General features: G+C 37.0%; 1 protein-coding gene and 1 pseudogene across 1 annotated transcript in view; both read left to right on the plus strand.

Moving 5' to 3' along the window:
• The window catches only part of LOC131785389 (uncharacterized), a 74,876-nt gene extending 63,951 nt beyond the window's left edge, over positions 1-10,925 (plus strand). Inside the window, exons 7-21 of the mRNA XM_066168396.1 lie at positions 3,127-3,209; positions 3,400-3,455; positions 3,797-3,975; positions 4,319-4,429; positions 4,549-4,567; positions 4,701-4,731; positions 5,472-5,775; positions 5,951-6,061; positions 6,489-6,679; positions 8,721-8,843; positions 9,081-9,151; positions 9,317-9,357; positions 9,550-9,646; positions 9,732-9,831; positions 10,255-10,925. Coding sequence (XP_066024493.1) covers positions 3,127-3,209; positions 3,400-3,455; positions 3,797-3,975; positions 4,319-4,429; positions 4,549-4,567; positions 4,701-4,731; positions 5,472-5,775; positions 5,951-6,061; positions 6,489-6,679; positions 8,721-8,843; positions 9,081-9,151; positions 9,317-9,357; positions 9,550-9,646; positions 9,732-9,831; positions 10,255-10,320 — 1,583 coding nt within the window. The 3' untranslated portion in view covers positions 10,321-10,925. The remainder of the gene's footprint in view (positions 1-3,126; positions 3,210-3,399; positions 3,456-3,796; positions 3,976-4,318; positions 4,430-4,548; positions 4,568-4,700; positions 4,732-5,471; positions 5,776-5,950; positions 6,062-6,488; positions 6,680-8,720; positions 8,844-9,080; positions 9,152-9,316; positions 9,358-9,549; positions 9,647-9,731; positions 9,832-10,254) is intronic.
• A 6,412-nt stretch (positions 10,926-17,337) lies between these two features.
• Positions 17,338-17,952, plus strand: LOC131768846 (uncharacterized; annotated as a pseudogene).
• The last annotated feature ends 7,065 nt before the right edge of the window (positions 17,953-25,017 follow it).

Here is a 25,017-nt window from a genome sequence, read left to right on the forward strand (position 1 = left end):
ATATGGCGTATCTATTAACTGAGATTTTAATCATTGGCTGGCACACACAAATATTTTAAGTCTGACACATGCTGCTCTGAATCTGGTAAGAGAAGTCTGCAACACTTTCGTTTAATCTTCTTACATTTAAATTAACTGCTTTTTTCTTTCCTTTGCCGCCATCACTTAGCTGATGCATCTCTCCCACATCAAAAAATTTCACTCTCCCACACTGAATTCCGAGAACTCTTCTGTCATTTTCACCACCACGGCACTTTATTCTTCATACCGATGAAAGCGAACTTGGCCTCCTCTGCGCACCGTAATTTCGACACCAGATTACTGAACCGCGAGAACTCAGAATTGTCGGCAATTTCGCTTTAGCTTAATTAAGAATGTATGGTCACGCTGCCTCACGCTGCGAAGAGAGAGGTTGTCGATCTTTTCACAGGTTTTCTTCGGTGAGGCTACAGAGCGTGACGCAAACTTCCTGTCTCAAGGTCATGAAGGGTATTCATTTTCTTAGGTCTTATGTCTTAGTTTTCGGGGATCTTCGTTTTTTTAGCTACAAACGTAGTTCACTTTCTCTTTGTTGATAATCTCTTTTCAGTCTCTTTTCTGGAGCTCTTTGTATTCTCTTCTCACATTGGTCTTCGCTAGATATTCGCCATTCTACTTTACCCTTTTCTTGTTCTCTATCGTCTTCCCCTCGCTGTGTTCTGCCTATTCTTCGCCCTATCAAACCCCATTTCTTTTTGTTCTCGACTCGCTCCACGCCTTTTAAGTTCTCTCTCTCTCTCTCTCCCTCTCTCTCTCTCTCTCTCTCTCTCTCTCTCTCTCTCTCTCTGTCTCTGGTCCCTCTCTCTCTCTTTGGTCCCTCTCTCTCTCTTTGGTCGCTCTCTTTGGTCGAAAGGTTGAAAGTGACTATTCTTTTTAATTTAGTACAACTATCAGAGGAGTTTGACACAATAGAGAAAACTGTGGTGTGAACAATCATAATTGGCGACATAAAGAGAAGATATAAGAGAAGCCCGTACGTTTCTGGCGTATTGTTTCACTGACTCACTCTTCTCATTTATACCCATCTATTAGTCGACCGGTAATCTCTTAACTGGAAGTTGCTTATGGTCGTTTCTTTCAACTCTGACTCATTTTCCCAAACCAAAGTTCACAATAACGCTCAATGAAATATCATTTCAGCCGATGCTGACATCATACACGACATCTGAAGAAGAAAACATTATTTATTCTGAACCTGTGCGCACTCTGATTGCCTTGCATCATGGTCGCAAAAGTAAAACTGAAGCCCCGTTTAAACGGTCATGATAGTTGACGATAGTGTCAACTATCAAGCGCGTTTGAACACGAACTGTCATGTTCTATCATCGCGTTTCATCAAAAGTCATGTAGTTTGGACATGTCCAAATTCGAGATGATAGTTAATGATAGTTTTAACTGTTTGAACGAGAGAAGGATAGTGAATGATAGTTGTTAGGTCAGCAGTTTTGCCCAAAAACGGGCTCGAACCGAAATGGCAACGGTAAAATGACTAAAATAGCCGTCGAAATTTCCCAGAATGTCTCGTAGTTAATTCCTATCATTTCCTGGTAGGCTTCAGTATCTTTAACTTGTAACTTCTTGACTAAAATTTCAAGTGCCGCTAAAATTGCTGACCTCAGCGCGCACCGTATTTGTGTACAATTACGCGATCTCATTGCGTGATATTTTGTCAACTATCATTGACTGTCATGAACCGTTTGAATACAAACTTGATAGTCAATGATATGAATGAAAGTTGCAACTGTCATTCAGTTGTCTATCATTAACGTTCGTGATCGTTTGAACGGGGCTTAAGTCATTTGCATCTTGTCGCAGTCGAGTGAACATCTTTGATGGAAGAGAGAGTAGCGAGAAATGTATATAATGGGAATTCACTGTCTGTTTCCGCTCCTTCGTTAAAAAGGAAAGTTAAAAAGTGTTGAAGGGCCTGTGGGCTCTCGTCATTCTTCCGCGACCAAATTCGTTCCTAGGAGGCAACTAAAGAGATTCAGAAAGAATCGAAACAGCAGTCTTGCTTAAGAATCTTCACGAACGGCAGCAATTACACTCCCAGCTGATGGCTGTGTGAATGATATCGAATTCAGAAATTGCATTCCTAGACGGGACTTATTTATAATAACAGGGAATCGACCCTTGACATGCAAATGTATTACAAAGAGATAGAGTCACCCACCAGGCGTAAATAGGAAGCTGGAATTTGAGGTCGCTACGTTGATCACTATATCAGTGCTACTTTTTCCACCAGAGAGGAACTCAGTCATTTTTTAATTGCGGTCAGTTACTTTCATTGAGCTCTAAAATAGATCTAGAAAATTTCTGACACCTCTTTGGCTTCTCTAGAAGTCAAAGTTAACAGATAAGAGTCTATGCATCAGTGGGTGTGCTACAGACCCACGATGTCTCGTAGTTTTGTCATCTTCAAATCTATCACATGCCAAGAATACCATTCCTTGTTCTCAGTGTCTCAGGCTTCATAGCCTATATATTGACAGTTCTGATTTTCCAAGATGTCAGAGGTAACACGCCAGTTCTTCTCCAACCTTTGTCATTCAAGGGAGTCTAAACTGATCGAAAGTCGGCATTCTTCAAACGTCACAGAAGGAAAAAAATGATCGTATTCCATTTTACCGGCAAGACCTGTCCTTCTAACAAATTTAAATTACTTCAAAATGATCCAAAAACTGGTATATTATTTTCGCATAAAACATAGACAACTATTTGGTCAGAAATACTTTCTAAATAAATGATCAACCCGAGGCTTTCACCTTGCGTGCATGACACAAAACTTTTCCTTTCATAAATAATGTTGAGACCAATGTCATCTATGTCATAACTTGCGCTTATTTCAAAAAGTTATACTTCGGCGAAAAAGGAAGACGACTAGGGGAACGATTCTGACAACACCATCGTGACGCAGAACACAAGAAAAACAATATCTCTCAAATTGGCCTTACATTCGTACATTTTAGGCCGGTGTTCTTTGTAAGTAAAGGCTGTTTTTTACACAGGAGTTCAAATGATAATTCTTGTGCAAACAAACAAACGTTCATTTTCAGTCGTATTTTGTTTTTTTCCCGGTTCAAACAGTAAGCACAGAAGTTTACCTGACAGCGACAATACAGGAGGACTGTAGCAGACGTTCGGAAGTTGCTGCGAAATTTCCAGAAATGGTTAGATAATCTACTTGATCCATATACTGGAGTTTATGGAATACTGCCATGAGATTTATCATGAAAAGTGAATCTTATTCAATCTGTTCTTGAATGAAATCGTAATATTTCTGTTAAAAAGATATTCTGAACGATCTTCAATATGTGACAAGCATTTTAATGTACGTTTTTTCTTGATATGTCCTTTTAGGCTTGTCAAATTGCCTTGAGGTTTGGCTGCTCATCCGCCAACACTGTGAACACCAGGTAAAGTACAGTTTGTTGTTCTACACTGAAACAACAAATGCAAACTCAAATTTGCCTTCTAGAAGGGGAGAGGAGCTTTATTTCAATGTGTTGTATTATAGCTGTAAAAGTGTTTTTTCTGCTCTAGCAAATCTTATTTAATACAAGATAATTTATGTTTGAAGCATATTGTCTTTAATGTATAGTAATATGTTGGCAGAGAATGGCATGAATTAATTTTATTTACCTTGGTTTATTACATTGGTTAAATCTCAATGTATTTTAACTCTTAAAAGTCACCAAAGTACGAATGTGTGCGATGATACTCTTTGCTCACCCCTTCCCCCTCCCCCCTTATCTAGGTGTGGCAGTGTTGTTCTTGACTTCATGATGAGGTTCAATCAAAATGTAGTCGTCAGCAATGTTTTGATTGTCCTGTCGGATGCTGCAAGGCAAGACAAATTCGGAGGTTTTAAAGTCAATCCAGACTCAATTAAACAAGTTTTAATACCCACAGAGGGCTCGGAAAGCACAACAAAAGGTAAATTTTACAAAGACATTGTTCAATGGTTACATGTATTCTTCCGAAGATGGACTGTTTATAATTGTATTCAGTATCTGTTTAATTAAACAACTTATTCTGTGACCTATACACTTCCAAGTTTTTGTTTTTAATGTTGTTGTTTTATTTAATTAAACAAAATCTTTTAAAAATTATTTTAGAGAGAGTAGCACCTTTATCTTCCTTTGTACCAAGCCAATTAGAGTTGACGTTTTTCGGTCATGAACCTAAGCTATGTAGTGAGAGCAGTGTATCGACCAGGATCAGTGTAAATGTTGTTTGAATGTTATTTTATCAAGCTTTGTAAAATGAATCATTTTAGGTCCTGAGGAATGTAACTGCCCATCTAACAACGTCTTGTTGGCCGTAATTGGGGTTCTTGCCTTCACAGTCCTTCTTCTAATTATTTACATAATCTGGCTACATAAGAAAGGTAGGTAAAAAATTCATAATCTATGTCAGAGGGTTTGGCTGCAAGACTCTTTTTTACGCAAAAGCAAATTTTTACCCACGTTTACATCATTTGTATTTTTTCCTTTCGTTCTTTTTCAGGCGCTGTAGGGAAACAGAGGTAATAATTTGCTGCTAGTTGGATTGTGTCGATGTAATGTGCCCGATATGGTTTCATCTTAACACAAAACTCCAATGAAAACTGATGAAATTCTTAGCGTTTTATAATTATTTCCATGCTTTCTCAACTATAGGACTTATGAAGATGAGAGACGTGTTTGCGACGTAAGTTACAGCTAAGACATTGAGGTCATGTTAGTGTAACCAGAAATTATGTAATGTTACTTTACCTCTACTTTCTATGAGAAAATAAACGCTTGCAGCAAATAGGGAGGAAAAAATTTGTAGTTCTACATAAAAAAATCATATTGCATCAGTGGCGGATGCAATGAAGTAAAAGAGGAAGTTAGGCTCGATAAGGTCTTTGTCCTGTGATCATGTCCTTTACCAAGCCACTCCATGGATTTTCCTTCGATTGTCCCCGGTTCAACCGCTTGGTTTCACTACATAGATCGCTAACTGGTCTGCACCCGGTTGATATTTGCTTTCTAAATAATAGATTTCGCGCATTTTGGCCTTCGTATTTTCTTGATGCCTTATTTTCTAAACGTGAGTTTAGGAGCTTAGTACAGCAAGAGTTTTTTGGTGCGTTTATTTGTCAAAATATTGGACTACCAATCGACAATTTTCACGTTGCAGTTTGTAGCTTCAGCGAATATGGTATGAGCCTCGATCACTCTATTGGACATGATAGTTTCAAAAGCAGAGAACAAAATGTTAGTGATAGTAAGGATAAGGGATTATAAACTATTTATAATCTCTTGTCATGGAAGAATATAAACGTTTGTCTGATTAAAATGGATAAACTGATTTTTATCACCATGTTTTATTACCATGTGTGACTTTCTACTGGAATTAATAACAGATTTGGGAATGAATACCTTAACGGTATGTTGATTTAATAGAACGAAACAGGATTAGAAGATATCGAACCAAGTCTGCCCGATTCAAGAAAACTCACTCAGCCTCCTGCGGAATACATGGATCTCATAGAAGTCAACAAAGATAATAGAAAAGCACAAAGTACCGCTCCAGGTGCTGATTACATGCCTCTTCATACGTTAACACGCTGCTGGGAAGTTCCAAGACATCACGTGACCATAGAAAAAATCATTGGTAAAGGTGCTTTTGGTCAGGTTGCCAAAGGAACAGCAGTAGGACTTCGAGGGAGTCCTGAAACGACCACAGTGGCTATTAAAATGCTTAAAAGTGAGCTCTTGTACTGTAAATTGAATGACAGTCTGGGCCTACTGGCATTCAGGAAATATTACCGGATTACTGTAGTTATTTAGCTATTTGCCATTTCATAAGTTATGTTGTTATTCCGACATTTCGCATATTATTCCCGTTAACCAAATTTTACTCCTTGTTTTTAATGCTCCAGCAAACGCTTCTGAATCGGACAAGAGAGATCTGATGAAAGAACTTGACACAATGAAACAGCTAAAACCACATCCTTACGTCATTAAACTTCTGGGATGTGTTACAGAATCTGGTATGCTTTAGTTATGCAGTATAATTTTGCTGTACACATTTTTCTTATGATTTACTCTGTGACGCTTTTTCGTCATCGTTAATTTGCCTCAATGGAAGAGTGACCACTTCACAATTGAGCACAACAAACAACCATCGCATAAGGTAATTTTATCTTGTTTTAGCCAACACAGACGTTCCTGGATTTACTGATAGACTAAGACCGAATATTTGCCACTGAACGGATCATTCTGTTGTATAAGCAAAAACGCTTTTTGTGTGGAAATAATTGGTCTGTAACTTCTTATCAGACCATCACATAGACCGTTTCTTGTTTTCATGCGATTTCTTCAAAAGTGTTGACCATGACTAGGGTATTCATTTATTTTAACTATTGCTATTTTTTTTAAAGAGAGTGATATATCAGTTAAATTGTTTAATTTCTTCAGAACAGCTGTTGGTTTTGATTGAATATGTACCTTTTGGGGATCTGCTGGGTTACCTGAGAAAGAGCCGTGGATTAAAAGACAGTTACTACAAAGACCCAGATATCAAACCACAAACAAATCTGACGTCACAGCAGCTGATAAAGTTTACTTGGCAAATTGCTGATGGAATGAGTTACTTGTCCTCAAAATCTGTAAGTTAATTAAAAACACAAAGGACAAACAATTCTAAAACCTTCTTGTGGGGTCTATCGTCATGTTAAGCTCTGTCTTGCATAGAATATTATGTCTTCACAAGATCACGCCCGGGAGATGCAAACGTATGATTGATAGATAGATAGATAGATAGATTAGATAGATTAGATAGATTAGATAGATTAGATAGATTAGATAGATTAGATAGATTAGATAGATTAGATAGATAGATTAGATATATAGATAGATACATATAGATAGATAGATAGATAGATAGATTAGGTAGAAAGATTAGATGGATAGATAGATAGGTAGATAGATAGATTAGATAGATAGATTAGATAGATAGATAGATAGATAGATTAGATAGATAGATTAGATAGATAGATTAGATAGATAGATTAGATAGATAGATTAGATAGATAGATAGATAGATTAGATAGATAGATTAGATAGATAGATAGATTAGATAGATAGATTGATAGATTACATAGATAAGATTGATAGATAGATCACATAGATTAGATAGATTGATAGATAGATCACATAGATAGATAAGATAGATAGATAGATAGATTAGATAGATAGATAGATTAGATAGATAGATAGATTAGATAGATAGATACATAGATAGATTAGATAGATAGATACATAGATTGGATAGCTAGATAGATTAGATAGATAGATGGATAGATAGATAGATAGATTAGATAGGTAGATAGATAGATTAAATAGATAGATTAGATAGATAAGATAGACAGATTGATAGACTAGATAGATAAGATAGATAGATTGGATAGATAGATTAGATAGATCGATCGATAGATTAGATAGATAGATAGATTAAATAGATAGATTAGATAGATAGATGGATAGATAGATAGATAGATAGATAGATAGAGTAGATAGATAGATAGATTGATAGATTAGATAGATGAGATAGATAGATAGATAGATAGATAGATAGAGTAGATAGATAAGATAGATAGATACATTAGATAGATTGATAGATTAGATAGATAGATAGAGAGATAGATTAGATAGATTGATAGATTAGATAGATAAGATTGATAGATTAGATAGATAGATAGATAGATTAGATAGATAGATTAGATAGATAGATTAGATAGATCGATTAGATAGATAGATTGATAGATTGGATGGATAAGATAGATAGATAAATAGATTAGATAGATAAGATAGATAGATAGATAGATAGATCAGATAGATAGATAGATTAGATAGATAGATAGATAGATAGATAGATTAGATAGATAGATTGGATAGATAGATTAGATAGATAGATTGATAGATTAGATAGATAGATGGATTGGATAGATAGATAGATAGATAGATAGACGAAATTTATTACATCGTTCGATACGTCTATCCTTTAGTGAGTTCAGGTTAAACAATTAAAGGTTGTCGAGATACGATAGGCCAAGTGAAATTATAGATAGGGCACGTTTTTGAACATGTTCTATGTCGTTGCTTAAATAATCAGGCGTGCATGATGGTAAAGGGGAGCACAATATTCGAATACAGGTGAATTCAATGTGAGAATTGCGATATTTGTGCATCGTTGCAAGTGTACCTCATCGAAATGAAATATCTGGATTTTTCTCGTGTGGGCAAAGGCAGAGATGTGAATGAATAGGATCTTTTAAGATATTCAGCTTAAACTGAGTGTACAACAAATATCCATTTTAGTGACAAGAAAGAAAAGGAATTAAAACCTCAAATTAAAAAGTTCGTCTTTGGTCGCTAAACTGCTTCATTACAGAATCCTATTTCGATTAAAATGTTAACATGAGCGTTTTACAAAATAACTACCTATTGCAGACATAAAGTAGTTTGCTTCTCTTTGGAATATGGAGCAGATATTGTAGTAGTTTTAATTTTCTGCCATCTGGAAGAAAGAGAAATACACAACACCATGTTATGTTGTAGATATTTCTATTTTCCTCTCTAAGCCATTTCATTTCAGTTCTTTTTCTTCTGCAATCGCTAATTTTTGCTCATACATCAATTCTTTCTTAGATCATTCACCGAGACCTTGCGGCCCGTAATGTGTTGGTTGGACAAAAGGAGACGTGTAAAGTGACTGACTTCGGAATGGCCAGAGATGTGCAGCAGGAAAATATTTATGAACGAAAGACTAAGGTAATCAAGAAAAAGGGGAGGTGAGGGCGGTATTACATATCGTTCAGTTTAGTAATCTTTCACCATCATTGTCGTGGTTAAGGTGATATATTCCTGATTTCGATCATGAATTCCTTGGGACCCTAATGAAACTATCAGCCATGCGTATACGAGTATGATTTTAAATATCACTATATTTGACTTATCGCTTCCTATAATTCTCGAGCTGTTTCACAAAGTGTTATTTAAAATCTTTAGGGCCGTCTTCCCGTGAAGTGGACGGCTTATGAGGCCTTATTGTATGGTAAATATACCACCAAAAGTGACGTGTAAGTATAACCGATTATTACCCGTAGCAGTTTATCAACAATTTTATAATTTTAATCAGGACTTGAATTCTATGCTTTGCCGAAGAATACATATATTTTATTTGTCGTTTATACTGTTTATGTCTATAGTCACTTAATTTATATTCATTTGATTTGTCTCTGCAGATGGAGTTATGGAATTTTGTTGTACGAGATTTTCACCATAGGTAACATCGAATGGAATTTTATGAGGTTCTGTAGATGTTTTTTGCTTTATACCATGTTCAATTAAACAATGTATCGTGTTTAGTTAGACAAACGTTATGAGCTTCAAACTACATCTAGTGACAAAGGTGGTGTTTCATTGAAGGTCGTTTTTTTGTCACGTTTATATTTCGATGATCTTGTTGTTCTTCCAGGCGGTTCACCTTACCCACGAATGGATGGAAGAAAAATTGCAAACTTACTTCAGGATGGATACAGGATGCCTAAACCACAACACGTCGATGAGGAATTGTAAGTTTTCTTTATTTATTTGTTCTCCCTCGTCATACTAGGAAACATTCTTTAAATCTTTAACAGATTATTTGAATAATACCAGGTATCAGATCATGATGAAATGCTGGAAGAATGACCCAGACGCAAGACCAACTTTCACTGAATTGAAAAATCAGCTTAAGGACATGGAAACCCTACACAAGGTGAGAATTTTTATCAATATGAAAGTTTTATTTTCACGTAAGACCGACCGGCTTAGGCTCAGCTAATTAGGGTTAAATTTAACAGCATTGAGCCTAAATAGCGTAGTAATATGTACTCATCTTTGTAATTTTTACGAAGTTTGCATTGCATCTTTTTGTTAAGTCACTGAAGCTAGTACTCCACGAAAAACATCAAAGAAGTGAACTAGAATGTCTCAATGACAATTAACACTTTATTGTTATTTAAAAGATCATAGGATGATTGCAAAACTGCATTGAGACGCACAAAGAGTAGCAGACGACGGCGCCATAAAATACTTAGTCCTTGAATTTGTTTTGGTGTGAAAACCTGACCACTCATGAAGATAATCACTTTAAACTTTTTTAATGGTGCTGATTATTATATTATTTTTTTCTCTGCAGAAGCTAATTGACATGAAAATGTACGACAAGCAATTGTATGCAAACGTCGAGGATTTAATGGTGTAGTTAGATACACGTCCACGGTGTATGACCTGCTAATATTTTGAACACTTCGCCTAGACAAGTGTCAGGGATTAATCATCGTTTCTTTACACCCTTACTTGGTAGAAATAGCCATGTTGCGTTTAGCAGTAAGGCTGGAACGTTATAATTCAATTGACTTTATATTCTTAAACGCTAAAACGCTTTTATAAGTTTACCGATAAAATTTACTCTCATTTTCTCTTTAACATATCAAGTACTTACATGTATGCCTCGACACAAGCGTTTGAGTTCAATTTATTTTCTGGCTCAATTCTTAGGTGATGATGAGATCTCGCTCTAAAATCCATAGTTGTGTACGATTTTAATAAATTACTAAAACATTTTGTCCCAAAACCCGCTTGTTTTCAGGAAAGCTAATCGTGTGCATAAATCGCTTTCCCCAAGACCGCCTTCACTTGCGATACCAACTCGGAATACTTTTATACGGAACTCTAATCAAAATTATACTTGACACATTACTTCTGCAAGAAAGTTTGTTGTTTGGCCTAATAGGCCGATAGTTTTCGCGTATTAGATACTAATACACAACGAAACTGGTCGTAGATATGGGTGGAAGTCTTTTTTTCTTGGATACGTTGCTAATGTAATAACTTTAATTTTTTTTATATAATAAAAGTGTTGAAAAGTTCTGAGTTGACTCTGTCTGCATGATGATGCCGTTCACGAGTTCACATATTTCTAGTTCACATTGATCTAACATATCTTGACCCATCTCTCTAGATCTCTCCTTTGAAGGAAGGACAAAACCAAACCAAAGTAACAGAGCTTCCGGAAGTGCAAAAAATCGCTTGTACGTGTTTCAGGAGACTTACATCCAAGAGACCATGTTCTCCTGTCACTCTCAGTAGAGGTTAAGAGTTCATCAATCTTACATAATTATAAAATAGGTTACCTTTTGGTCAAAACCCTTCTTTCCTCAGCTGATATAAATAATTTCACTAGAAACAGTACCTAATATTAAAATAACGCTCTTTCAGTCTGGAGTAGAGGATACCTGAGGAATAGTCTTAACATTCAAATGAAGGAGAGTTTAGCGTCTGTTTGGAAATATTCCCTAACGTTATTTTGTTTCTGAGGGCAAAATGATGCTTCAGCACACAGAGGAGAGGGGGTGAAATGGAGGGGGAAGGGGGGGGGGGTGGTCGTAGCTTTGCAAAATGAATTCACCGAAATTTTTATATATAGTTTTTTTGAAGGTTTTTGCTGAGGATAATTACTGTACTGCTTTTAGGAGTCGCTCCTTGGTAAGAATATTACACGTTGTTTGATAAGGTAGTTGGGTTTGTAGGAGTATCATAAGTGTTCTTTCTGTCGGTTAAATCATACCTTAACAGCTGTGTTCAGCAGTTAATAATTGATATTCTCTTACAAAATATCCAATCACAACGAGAACCCTATTCTCTTCTCTTGCACTTCGATAGAGGTGTCACTTAACCTCCGAGATTTACGCTGCTAGTCTTGACTCACTTAGATTGCGGTTCTCCCGAGATAGGACATAATCAACTAACAAAATAATTAGTAACCGTTGCAGCTATCAAATGGTTGGCATTCAGCTTTTCATAGAGACAGAAACTATCAAATGGCCTTTTAGTCAAAACTGATTTGAGGTCTAATCTGATTTCGCTTTACAATTAATTCTGCTTTCTATCGAGAAAGAACGTCATAAAATTGTGGCCGATTATCTACAACGATTTCTGAGAAGAATTTCATTATTTCGTTTTTGATCATCAGTTTTACAAACCCAAAAAGTCTACACCAGTGCCTTTTATTAAATGACTCTGTTTCACTTGTGTTACGTAGTCAAGTGTGCAGAAAGTTTACGTAGACATTATACATACAATATTCCTACACATTCCTTTAATTTTCATTTCCCCCCCCCCCTCCACCGCGAGATGCTTTCTCTGACCAGAGGTCCGAGTCTGTTGGTCATCAATACCATACATTCGTCAAACACGGTGGTTATTCCTTCCACCACATTCTTCGCTGAAACGACAGCTAGTTCTAAAATCGCAACATAAAAAGCGATGCGACTAAACGATGGACCTCCCGCCAAGCTCAAAGGATCAAACCCTTAATTTCATTGATATTGAGAGGTCGCGTACATGCTCTTCACTAAACTCAAAGGGTGCTGGTAATTTTTCTTTTTTCAAATCATGAAAACTCATTCTTGAATCCTCATTCTTAACAGTGTAGCACATGCTATGTGTATGCTTGACATGTCATTTACAAATCAGTATCAGCATGACCATGCATACTAACGTAAACAATGGAACAGAATGTGATGTTCTGGAGGGATGTTACTAAAAACCGATAAACGATAAACGAGGAGGGAAGAACGGAGAACTCGGTCTTTAGAGTAATCTGCTAAGACGGTAAATTAAGCTGTTACTGAAGCGTTTTGACTTGAAATTTGACTTCAAAAGTTTAGTTTGAAGACGATAGAAATTGCAGGTGAGCTAGAAATCGGGCATTTGCATCTATTGGAGAATCAATCGTTCCGCCATTTATCCTTTCTAAAAGCGCCTAAACGAAGTGATTTTGTAATCTGGAGAACTCAAACAAAGACTAGAACAAAATTTAAATCACTTTTGGTTCGCTTTTACATCAAGCGATCAAGCGGGAAGCCTTTGTTTTGCCATAGTGTCTTGAACTATACGGCACACACTAAAGATGCGTAGAAAGTGCTAAGAAAAAGATCTCCCGACTTCCGACCACATTTCGCGTAACAAAGAAGTATCTTTTTCATTCTGATATGCTGCTTTCGGTGTTACACACGGCTGAAGTTAAAAAGAAATCTTTGAACACGTCTTTCTTAATCAAATATAACGAGTAGTATGTGGGTCACAGTGGCGGAAAATGAAGAAAAAGACAAAGCAGAAAACAAACAAACAAGAACAATGATTTTATCTACTCACTTTGCCTCTACTTCTCAGTGAGTCAACAATATTGAACACAAAAACTTCTGTGCACTGTAATCTAAATATTTTAGGTTTAAAAGTCAATAACAGCTGAAAGTCTTTTAAGGTTTACCTTTCGTCGTGAACGCCGCTGGTCACGCACACTTCGAGGAGTCCACAAACTTCTTGAAAACTGCTAACTATCTATATAATATAGATTTAGCCAAGGCCTACATTATACTGAATAAAAACTGTAAAAAAACTCTTCAGCACTGATTGTAGAAGAGTTTCCTCAAGGGGATTTAGAGACCAGGGCCCAGTTGTTCGGAGGCGGATTAGTGCTAACACGGTTAAATTTTAATCTGGATTTCTTTACTCCTTTGTTCGAAAGCCTTTTTGGGATCATTTCCTCTATTCTATTTCGAGCATCCAATCATCAAATTCTTATCAAAAAGAATTATACTGAATTTCTTTTAAAGCTTTCAGATCTGAAATCAGAGTTCACACTAACCCTTGGTTATCTTAACCCAGCTTTGAAAAACCCAGCCCAGTCCGGAAGTTGGGGAGGGGGGAAACAATTGACGAGGTCTGGAACCTGGGGACGATGCTCTCACAACTTGCAAGGCGATCAACACGCATGCTAGTCAGCGGTATCTTTAAACAGCCTGAGATCCTCGTTGTTGTTCCTGATGTTTTGAGCAAATTTTCGAAGATAAAGAATGTTTTCTTCTTCGGATGAAGTGTATGATGTCAGGATCAGTTACAATTATATTCTACTGAGCGTGACTTATAATTGCAGTTTGGAAAATTGAGCCTTAATAACTTTCATGCGTTAAAATACAAACAATTTTCTCTTCATCTATGTGCCCTAAACATTACAGGGGAGGAGGCACGTCAAAGTAAAAACTTGAATTAAAAAAGGAGGGCCCCCATTGATTTCAGTCCAAATAAAAGGAGGATCCTTGCCTTTCCGGATTCTAGCCCTTTAAAACTCCCGTATCTTGAAACCAATTCCGTATATCAAAGTTTCGTTTGGGTATAAACATTGATAAGAAATACCATGTATTAATGAAAGCTTGAGAAAGAGTATTTAATGCAATCTAAATAATACTATTACATGTTACAATGTGGTAACTTATACAGCGAAATTATATTATCACACAATTCCAGACGAAGGAAGTCAGGTTATTGACTCACCTGCTTCAACTTTGAGGGATTAACGTACAGAGAAATAGATATGGCAAACAGTTACAATTTATACAAAGTTGAAAGTTTTAAAGCTAAAAGATATATATTACAGTCATTACACACTATGCATCCTAGCAAAGAAAGGATCAATTACCACCATAACTTCTCCCTAACCTTAATGCTTACAGGAAATCATTTATTTTTGTCACAAGGTGGTACTGTACTTACAATAGTTCTACCAACACAATAACATTCTTCTAAAGTTATCTCATTTCATATGACTGAACAGGTCATGTGGAAAGTTCCTGTGTGGAGAATGACATTTCAATTACCCCGGCAAATTGTAATCGTCAGAACTGCAAGCCAAGGTTATTTACCAAGTGCTCAAGTTTCCAAATTAGTCACCTAATTGTTACAGTGAAGTTCACTCCATTTTGAGGCTATCTTGAGCTTGATCATCTTGTTACATGTGAAAACATCAAATTTTAAAGGAAATGATCACCAACTAAAAAAGCTCTCGATTGTTAAACAAATTCTCCTTGTTAGCACCTTAGGAAATGTAGAGACAGTATGGAGAATACGCATACTGATGTTGGGTTATAAAGGATTAAGTGTGATTTTTTTGATGATGTGTACTTTTTCTTATGGTCATCTAATTTTAGTATCTTTTACCAGCTGACATCTGAGAAGAATCAAGTCCACACTGGTAATTTGACACATTGTAGGCAAACCCTACAACTGATTAAATTTTATTTGATCAAAAACATGAAGGGCCATTTTTCAATAGGTTTCCTGGAAAAACTGGATCAAGGATCACCGGATCACCATTTCACCAGATCAAGATCAAAGATCACCGGATCAAAGATCAAGGATCAAGGATCAAGGATCAAGGATCAAGGATCAAGGATCAAGGATCAAGGATCAAGGATCAAGGATCAAGGATCAAGGATCAAGGATCAAGGATCAAGGATCAAGGATCAAGGATCAAGGATCAAGGATCAAGGATCAAGGATCAAGGATCAAGGATCAAGGATCAAGGATCAAGGATCAAGGATCAAGGATCAAGGATCAAGGATCAAGGATCAAGGATCAAGGATCAAGGATCCTTGAATGCATCTGAAGAATCATTTGCTTAGAAGACGTTTTAGTCGTTTTTCCGACGGGATTTGACAAGAGACATGATTCGGAAAGTGATAAAAATTGTATCGCCCCACTGAGTTGTTGTTTTGAGTCCCCTGGAGTAAACATGGAAGCAACAAGTCGAAAATGTCAAGAACACACACTGTAGAATTGAATCAGTTCTTAGTCTTACGTGATTTTTATTTCAAGGAAGTACCTGACGACTAACGAGGAAGAATTGTTTTTTCTTTTTTTTTGTCACCAATAAGCACAGTTGGCAGAAAATCTAGTCCCATACTTTTGATCACTTCCGACATAATAAAGGACTTTAATCCTTGCCGATTCTCTGTTTCTCGATAGCTTCAACATGGGAACCGCACCAACGGTTAAACATAGTGTGCAAAAGCAGAAGTGCTTAAAAAAAAACGTAATGTTTTTAAACTACCTTTTCGCGAACAGATGAAATATCCAGCTCAATTTCAAAGAGAAAACTTGGGAATTATTTATAAGATCGACTAATGCTTAGGTGAAAATGTAAAGAAGTGGAAAATAATGGCGATTTTGCTGTCAAATGGCCGGGTCTACAAATTTTTTAGTGCAGAAGAAAGTTTTGTATGAATGACAAAAAAAGAAGTTCTCTTTTCATTTCTATAGTGAAAGAATAAAATTACAGACGTTTGCGTTGTCTATGCAATAAAAATCCCAGGAAACTACATCGGAATCAAGAAGAGAAAGTTTTTTTTTTATCTAACTTGCCATCAAGCGTTCTTGGGGGTAGCGTGAAAGTCGGTGGACGAGGGAAGGGCTAAAAAACAACGCCTGTCTGTCAACAGAGAGAGATCTTGACTCAGTCACGTAGATGAGCTATCACTCATGCCCATTAATTTATTTAATTTATTTAATTCATTTTGAACTGATCCTTGATCCTTGATCCTTGATCCTTGATCCTTGATCCTTGATCCTTGATCCTTGATCCTTGATCCTTGATCCTTGATCCTTGATCCTTGATCCTTGATCCTTGATCCTTGATCCTTGATCCTTGATCTAGTTTTTTCCAGGAAACCTTTTCAATAGATCTATTGTATCGGCGTTTCTCCTACTGGGTGGAAATCCACAAAAGTAATTCCTTTATTTAAAAAGGGAGAACGTTACGATTTAAATAATTACCACCCAATTTCTATAATTCCTGTTGTGGCTGAGGTCTTTAAGAGAATCGTATACAATCAATTTTACGAATATTCAACTGAAATAAATTAATTTCCTGTAATCAGTCAGGGTTTCGTTCCCTTCACTCAACTGCTACCGCCTTACCCGAAGCCACAGATAATTGGGCTTTTAATATCGATAAAGGTAATGTTAATGCAGTGATTTTTCTCGATCTGAAGAAAGCTTTTGACACCTTGATCACTCTACATTGCTATCTAAATTAAAAGGCTACCGTGTGAGAAGCAACTTGGCTGACTGGTTTAAATCTTACTTGAACAATCGTACGCAGAAATGCTTTGTAAATGGCTCTCTCTCAGATAGTCAACCTTTAACTTGCGGTATCCTTCAAGGTACAATACTTAGACTTCTCCTCTTTATACTCGATATAAATGATGTACCGAACTGTCTTGTTAACTCACATCCCAGAATATATGCGGATGATACTCGTTTGACCTTTGCCAGTAACGATGTTGCCTATGCGGAGGAAAATATAAACGATGATCTAACTAAAATTACTGTCTTTTTATCGGCAAATAAAATCACTCTTAATTAGTCAAAGACTGAGTTTATGTTGATTGGTTCAAGGCAAAGGTTAAATACTTTTAATAGACTCCCGTATTTTATTATTGACAGTAATTCTATAAAATAAATAGAATTTACGAAACCTCTTAGAATATATATAGATGAAAACTTAACTTGGAACGTACCTATCGAACATATTTCTAAAAAAATTGCCTCCTGCACTGGCATCTTGAAAAGAAGCAGATCTTTTGTTCCTTTTGAAACGCTCCTATGCATCTATAAAGCCTTAGTTCAACCTCATTTCGGTTACTTTAGTGTCGTATGGGGGATTGCAATAAATCTCTTTCCATTAAACGACAAAAACTACAGAATTGCGCTGCGCGTATGTGACCTCTTCTTCATATGATGCCAATGCGATGTATCTCTTTGTTAGACTAGGCTGGCAAAAACTTAATCTCCAACGAAAGCAATATCTGCCTATTCTCTTAGGAATTTTGAAGGCAAATTAGCTGTTCCACTCCCCCGCACCAATTTTCTAAAAAAAAGTTTCAGCTATTATGGTGCGGTGATGTGGAACAGCTTACCTACCAATCTGTGGCAAGCACTAACTATTGCTAGTTTTAAATCCGGCTGCAGGGGTTTCCTTTTCGATAAAAAATAAGTTAATTAATCACACAGTATTCATGGAAAGCAGGCACTTCATCATTGTTTTAATTTTTCTGTTATTAGATTTAATTAGAAGTAGATTAATATCTTAATAATGTAATTAATGCAATTTTAGTAATTACTTTAAGTCCTGATGTTTTATCCGTGTACAAATAAAGTTAAATAAATAAATAATAAATAAATAAATAATAAATAAATACATACCTCTCGCTTGACTTCGTCCATGACGGCACCACACAAGATCAGTCGTGTTTGCCTATTTTTATTATGGATTGCTTCACATTTTATTTTTCTGCACTCGAAATTAGTCTTACACTCTTTTGAATCACTTTTTTTTTTCAAGAATAGGTCTATATTTACTTTTTTTTCATTTGGTCTTTGTAGTGTATTAACGGATTTAACACAAACAGTAGACAACACCTTTGAAAGGAATCCAACACGTTGTTTTAATTATTAACATCGTCACACGCATACTCCGATATTCAAACAAGGGGGGTGGGGAGGGTAGACTTAAACATTCACAAACACTACAGTCTTGTACCTCTAGCTGGTAGGATCTTAAGAGGCTTCAAAAATACTGCTGGCTAGAGGTACAGCTTGTATATTTAGTCGACTTTGCACAATATTTATTGTGGTTTGCTCTAAATTTTACTTTTCTGCACTCCAAATTAGTCTAACACTTCTTTGAATCATTTTTTCAAGAACATATTGACCTTTTTTTATTTATTCTTGTACCTCTACTGCTAGGAATTTTCAAATCAGTTAAAGAAAGCAATTCTGCCATGCAATCATAGTTTATGAAACAGAAGCAGAAAAAACGGTCATTATTACTCCTTGGAAAGCAGAAAGGTGAAATGGTAGACAATCGGGACAGTAAATCTCTCATTGTAAAATAGGAAAACTGACTGCTGTACTGGATAGAGGCCCAGCGTAAAGCAAGCATCAGTTCCCATTTTTTTTTATACAATCATATAAATACTGCAAAGGCAGCAACAAGAAAAAATTACAATGTTGACAACAAACTCTGAATTACAGTTCAACGATCACTGGCGTAAGTTACAAATGTGTGCCTGCTACCAGTCAGGAAAAACCCTCTTTTTATCTGACGAGGAAACCTGAACCTTCCTGAATGCAGAGTCAGACACTGACCATGAACCTCCAGGGAGGGAGGTTGAACTAAAGTATATAAATACAAACTGCAGAAAAATTATGCACCACCTACAATCACATTGAAATATATGCAAAGAAAATTGGTGTAAATTAAAAGAAATGTATTGTAGGATACAAACAAATCAGCAGTGATGTCAGCTTAGAGGGATTTGAAGCCCGCCATCTTACTCCCACATGTACATGACCTATAAAAAAGTTTGAACTGTGAAAACTATAATTTGCTGTTATTCTTAGAACTGCAGCAAAAAACACTATGTGTCTGTCACCTTAGCATTTTTTCTTCGTGGTTTATCAGCTGCATGCCAGTCAGTGCCCTGATGGCAATCATAGACATGCTTTTCAGTGATAATAAAAGGAACTCCATCATATGTGATCCTTGGTTGGGACATTGCAGTCTGGGGATCTTAAAAAAAATACCTCTGTGACAAATCAAAACGGCGTTGCAGAGATATTTATTCATGCAGTCATTCATTTATTAAATTTGTCTGGTAGTCAGTCAATCAGCCAGTCAATAAGTTTGTGCGGGAGGCATGTGCTGTAGGTATCGTCTTTTGGATCAGATCTGAAGTAGGATATCGAAAAGAAACATACAACCCCCCTTTTTTTCAGGCTAACCACTACACTAAAGCTGTTGAAGTTCAATAGTGCTTTTATGTTTTATTTTATTCCATTTTTTCCAATTTTTGCGAAAAAAAAACAACAACAACAACAAAAAGAAAGTAAGTGGATTACACACCTGTCTCTAAAATCAAAATAAAGAGTAGATTTTATTTGCAGTTTTTTTAATTCCTTTAATAGAAAATCTTTGGATCCCCCCTCCCCTCTTGGTCTCTCCATATGATTTTACTTCGGGCACAAGACTGAAAGTCTTAGAGATGACAGGGTTCGAAGATAAACGAAGCTGATACCAAGATAGAGGTCATCTTGAGGAAAATTACTTTCTAAAAGATTGGTTCGATTTGATTTTCCCGCCCTTCTTGCTATATACTAACTGAGTTTGCGCGTCTGGATTGCGTAATTATCTCGCTTGTGATCCGCTTGACTTCCGTTTCCTGCCCCAGGAATACGGCTCCCCAGAGATAGATCAGCGGAACTCGACCTTAATTATATGTAGTGGCCCTTGGAAAATAATCCGCTGTTGATAAACAGGAAAGAGGAGGTGAAAACTGTCTGTCACAACTTATTGTTTATTTGCGTGACTTTAATTCAGCTTCATACGCACGCGTGATTGATATCGGTGCCATCGAGTCACACTCGTTCGACACGTTCGCAAGTTTCACGCACAGTTTACGCTGAATGGAACGTTTCTCCGAAAGGATAGTTTCTATAATTCGTGCAAATGTCCCAAATTTATGGGTTAGATCGAGTTTTCTTCCATAAATTGCACCAACCGCCATATTGTTTAGGCAATTTTACCGACAAGGGTCGGGGTGTTTCCAAACCGAAGACCGAAGACCGAAGACCGAAGACCGAAGACCGAAGACCGAAGACCGAAGACCGAAGACCGAAGACCGAAGACCGAAGACCGAAGACCGAAGACCGAAGACCGAAGACCGAAGACCGAAGACCGAAGACCGAAGACCGAATACCGAAGACCGAAGACCGAAGACCGAAGACCGAAGACTTAGAAATCCATTAAATGAAATGTGCTGAAACGCTTTTTTCGACGGCAAAACAGTGAAATCGACCAGGTCCTCGTTTTGTAGTTTTACCCGCCTCAAACCACAAAACGAAGACCTTCGCCAAAACGCTCTATTTGACGCTAAAACATTGAAATCGGTGGGATCTTCGTGTTGTAGTTTTGCCCACCTCAAACTACAAAATGAAGACCCTCGCTAAAACGCTTTACTTGACGCTAAAACATTGAATTTGCTGGGGGTCTTCGTCTTGTAGTTTTACCCGCCTCAAACTAAAAAACCATGACCCTCGCTGAAACGTTTTATTTGACGCTAAAACATTGAAATCAATGGGGTCTTCGTTTTATAGTTTTACCCGCCTCAAACTATAAAACGAAGACCCTCTTTAAAATGCCGGTGTCCATTTTGTAGAAATCGCCGCCTAAAACTACTAAACGAGTACGAAACAACTAGTTTCAGTTAAAGGGCTCTTGCAATACATAGGCCCGAAGGTTGACATCAAAAAATTGTAATCTGGTTGTTGTTTTACTGTAAAATCTCTATTAAACCCCACCTCGCTGTTAACCCAACCCCCCCCCCCTCTAATAAGCCCTCCGTGTGGAAGTCGTTTTTTCTGTAATAAGACCCCCCCTTTCCCCTTTCGATCGTTACCGGCTCAAGGTTAAGTTGGAAGCTAATGAAATAACTCAAATTCCATAAGTATATGTCATCTTACGGTTAACGCCCCGGGCCGGCCGGCCGGTATGAACATTAACTAGCTCAGTATAAAAGCAAGTAAAACCAGGAAACTGAAAACAAGGAACAAGTCTTACGTTTAACTTTCGTGATAACAAGTTTAACCTATGAGGAATTCACTGCATGGGGTTGCTACATGTAGTGACAGTTAAACAAAACTCAAACAGCAATAGTTAATTCTACAACTAAATATGCAAGCAGTCATGTCCACATAATTCAATTTAACTATCAATACGAAGTTTACGTGCTCTCGAAAGTAATTTGTAGTTTGAGGCGGGTAAAACTACAAAACGAAGACCCCATTGATTTCAATGTTTTAGCGTCAAATAAAACGTTTCAGCGTCAAATAAAACGTTTCAGCGAGGGTCTTCGTTTTGTAGTTTGAGGCGGGTAAAACTACAAAACGAAGACCCCATCGAATTCAGTGTTTTAGCGTCAAGTAAAGCGTTTTGGCGGAGATATTCATTTTGTAGTTTGAGGTGGGAAAAACGGTCTTCGGCCTTCGGCCCTCGGCCCACGGCCCTCGGCCCTCGGCCTTGGGTCTTGGGTCTTGGGTCTTGGGTCTTGGGTCTTGGGTCTTGGGTCTTGGGTCTTGGGTCTTGGGTCTTGGGTCTTGGGTCTTGGGTCTTGGGTCTTGGGTCTTGGGTCTTGGGTCTTGGGTCTTGGGTCTTGGGTCTTGGGTCTTGGGTCTTGGGTCTTGGGTCTTGGGTCTTGGGTCTTGGGTCTTGGGTCTTGGGTCTTGGGTCTTGGGTCTTGGGTCTTGGGTCTTGGGTCTTGGGTCTTCGGTTTGGAGACACCACTATACGGTCGACAAGTTTACGAAGGGTGGTAGAGACACTCGGTCCCAGTCTCAAAACGAAGAGGGGCCTCCTCTTCTATCCCTTCAAGGGACTTCCGTAAGATTTAGGCACGACCTTCCTCATTGAAACACCAGCGAAGGTCTGATAAGATGGTGCCTTTCCGTGATTATGAAATTTACTTACTCTTTCTTCTGCTGGTAAAGTTTAACGGGTCAGGTACGTGTGAAATTTACTCTCCCTTACAAAGGATTTTACTGTGTTTTTTACCGTGTGCCATTTTAAGCTTAGACACCAAAAACGCCGACCCTTTATTTCTGACCGTGATGTTTGTCAAAATGATTTCCGAACTCCAAGGGGGTTTTTAGGAGTTTTTGTATTTCAGATTTAAGATATGTTGTTGGGATTTCAATCACGTGATAAATGAAGTCTGAATAACCATAATGCGATAGAAACCAAGAACAAAGGATTTTATACTTCAAGTGTAACAATACTATACGTTCAGAATATAACATCAAAATTGAAACTGAGAGGTGCACTATTTTCTTGATTAGTGTGAGTCGTATTCTTAGCCGTGAGAAAAGTTAAGATGGCTTTCCACTATAAACATGATGGCCATGCAAACCCAGGAAAGAGTTGCCGTACCTAAACTCTCTTCCTTGGCATATTGGTTCAAAGAATGACCTCAGCTGCTAGCTAATATAAGTTGAGTGTGAGTTTTCCTCCAGGCAGCAATCTTGTAAAGAAACTACATAGTGCACTTGGATGGATAATTGAGCATTATTTGCTCAATTACCTACATGTATGATATGTCTACTGACTTGACCAGTTTTTAGCGTTATTTACATAATGGTTGTGGTATCCCACACCAGTAGTCTTGGGCTACTTATTTTTGTTGTATATTTAGAAAAAGGGAAAGTTTTACTAGGACCAAAATTTTTGAAATGCATGTGTATACATGTGGGCTTATAATATACACCCTGAGATTTACTCCAAGCTAAATTCTGATAGGTTGGATGGTTTTTCTCACAAATGAGAAATGAGCATCTGACCAATCACAAGTTGAAGGTGAAATGTTTGACCAGTAAAAACAATAACATGGGTTTTTTTACCCTTGTGGTGTGGGGGCTTGCCAAAGTGAATGAAAGTGAATGTCAGCAATGTTTGCTGGTTGCCTACAACTGTAGAATCATGACTTTAGGGTTAAAAAGAAGTAGTCAGTGGTTTGTGTAAACAAGTCAAATTAATTAATGAAGATAATGTCAGAGAAAGTTGGATTTTAAGAAAATTGGTGAAAATCACAAGCAAACTGATCACAATCTTCATCAAAATCTTTGATTTGATGAATTCCTGACATTTACAATCCAAGGAACTAAAGAGTATTCTCCTCCAAAATGGTAAAAAAGACTTAAATTTCCAGGTTCTGTCTCTGATAAGAAAGCATTTAATGATCCACCTTTGTCATTTCATTTGTGCTTATGTGAATGACCAAAAATTTATGTTTCAAATTGGCACTTTAATTCCCATGGCATTAACAAATGTTTTTCAATCATTTAATTTATTCCTCGTTTTGTGTCTTTACTTTGTTCCCAGCAGTAATCGTGAATATTGCTCCATTTTCTGCATATAAAACACACACAACCTGCAATTCCTTACATTACTTAAAGTTTGCATGTACAATTTTTATAGAAAAAAACTCACCTGTTCCCCGCTAATTGTTTTAATCTACACATCTTGTGAATATAAATCACATGCACTCATTAAATATGAACCATCCATATTTTCTACATTTCCCAACCATATTTAACCAATTTCAGAACTCTATTTTTTATTTTTCATGAAAGCTTCTTTGTTTATTTAAATTATTTTCTCATAGTCTACCACAGCAAAGTGGGAAGTCATTTTGTTGTCATGCGATGTTTCAAGCCGAGGTGAATGGCTGGTGGCTAACCACCAGTGAGCTTGGCAATCAATTTCTACAAAGCACTGGAACAAATCCACCATAATTTTCTGTTGTGTATTTAAAAAATAGATTCCATGCTGTTCTGCATCTGTTCAGTAATAGATCACATGTAATGTCAGAGTATGGTAAGTAAAAAGAAGGGGCACATATAACAACTAAGCTTGTTCCAGGCATTCAGTTATGAAAATGGAGCAAACTAGATGCAACAGTTGCAGAGAAGTGAGAAAGTGAGAGAGATGACAGAAATGTTCACTAGTGTTCTATGTATTACTCACTGAATGCCTAGAACAAGTTAGGCACAGATGAGTGTCACTGATGTTCTTCACATGTTCTGACGTCCTTTGTGATTAACAACAGAGCCACAGCAACATGGAATCTATTTGTTTCTTAATGAAGAAGCAAAATTTATCAATGGTGACGTCACTAATGGATTTGTCCGCCACTAGATCATAAGTACATGAAAGAACCAATCAAAATGCATGTAGAATTCAGCTTATTACATAAAACCTTATCAATTATAGAAATGAGGTCAAAGATATTCAAAGGTAAAGGAGGAGCAGTTGAGTGATTTCAAAACAGTTTTGAACATTGTTGACATCCTTTCTATGGCCAAGGTTCTAGACAATAGAAAATTGTGGTTGATTTCTTTTTTATAATAACATTGGAATTTTTATGTCAGCTTAATGTGCTGAAGTTTCCGGATAATCATGCACACGTGTCATGATTGATCATTGCATTGTTGTTTTTGCTGTTGTTGT

This window comes from Pocillopora verrucosa, chromosome 6, assembly GCF_036669915.1.
Source record: "Pocillopora verrucosa isolate sample1 chromosome 6, ASM3666991v2, whole genome shotgun sequence".
Classification (NCBI taxonomy): Eukaryota; Metazoa; Cnidaria; class Anthozoa; order Scleractinia; family Pocilloporidae; genus Pocillopora; species Pocillopora verrucosa.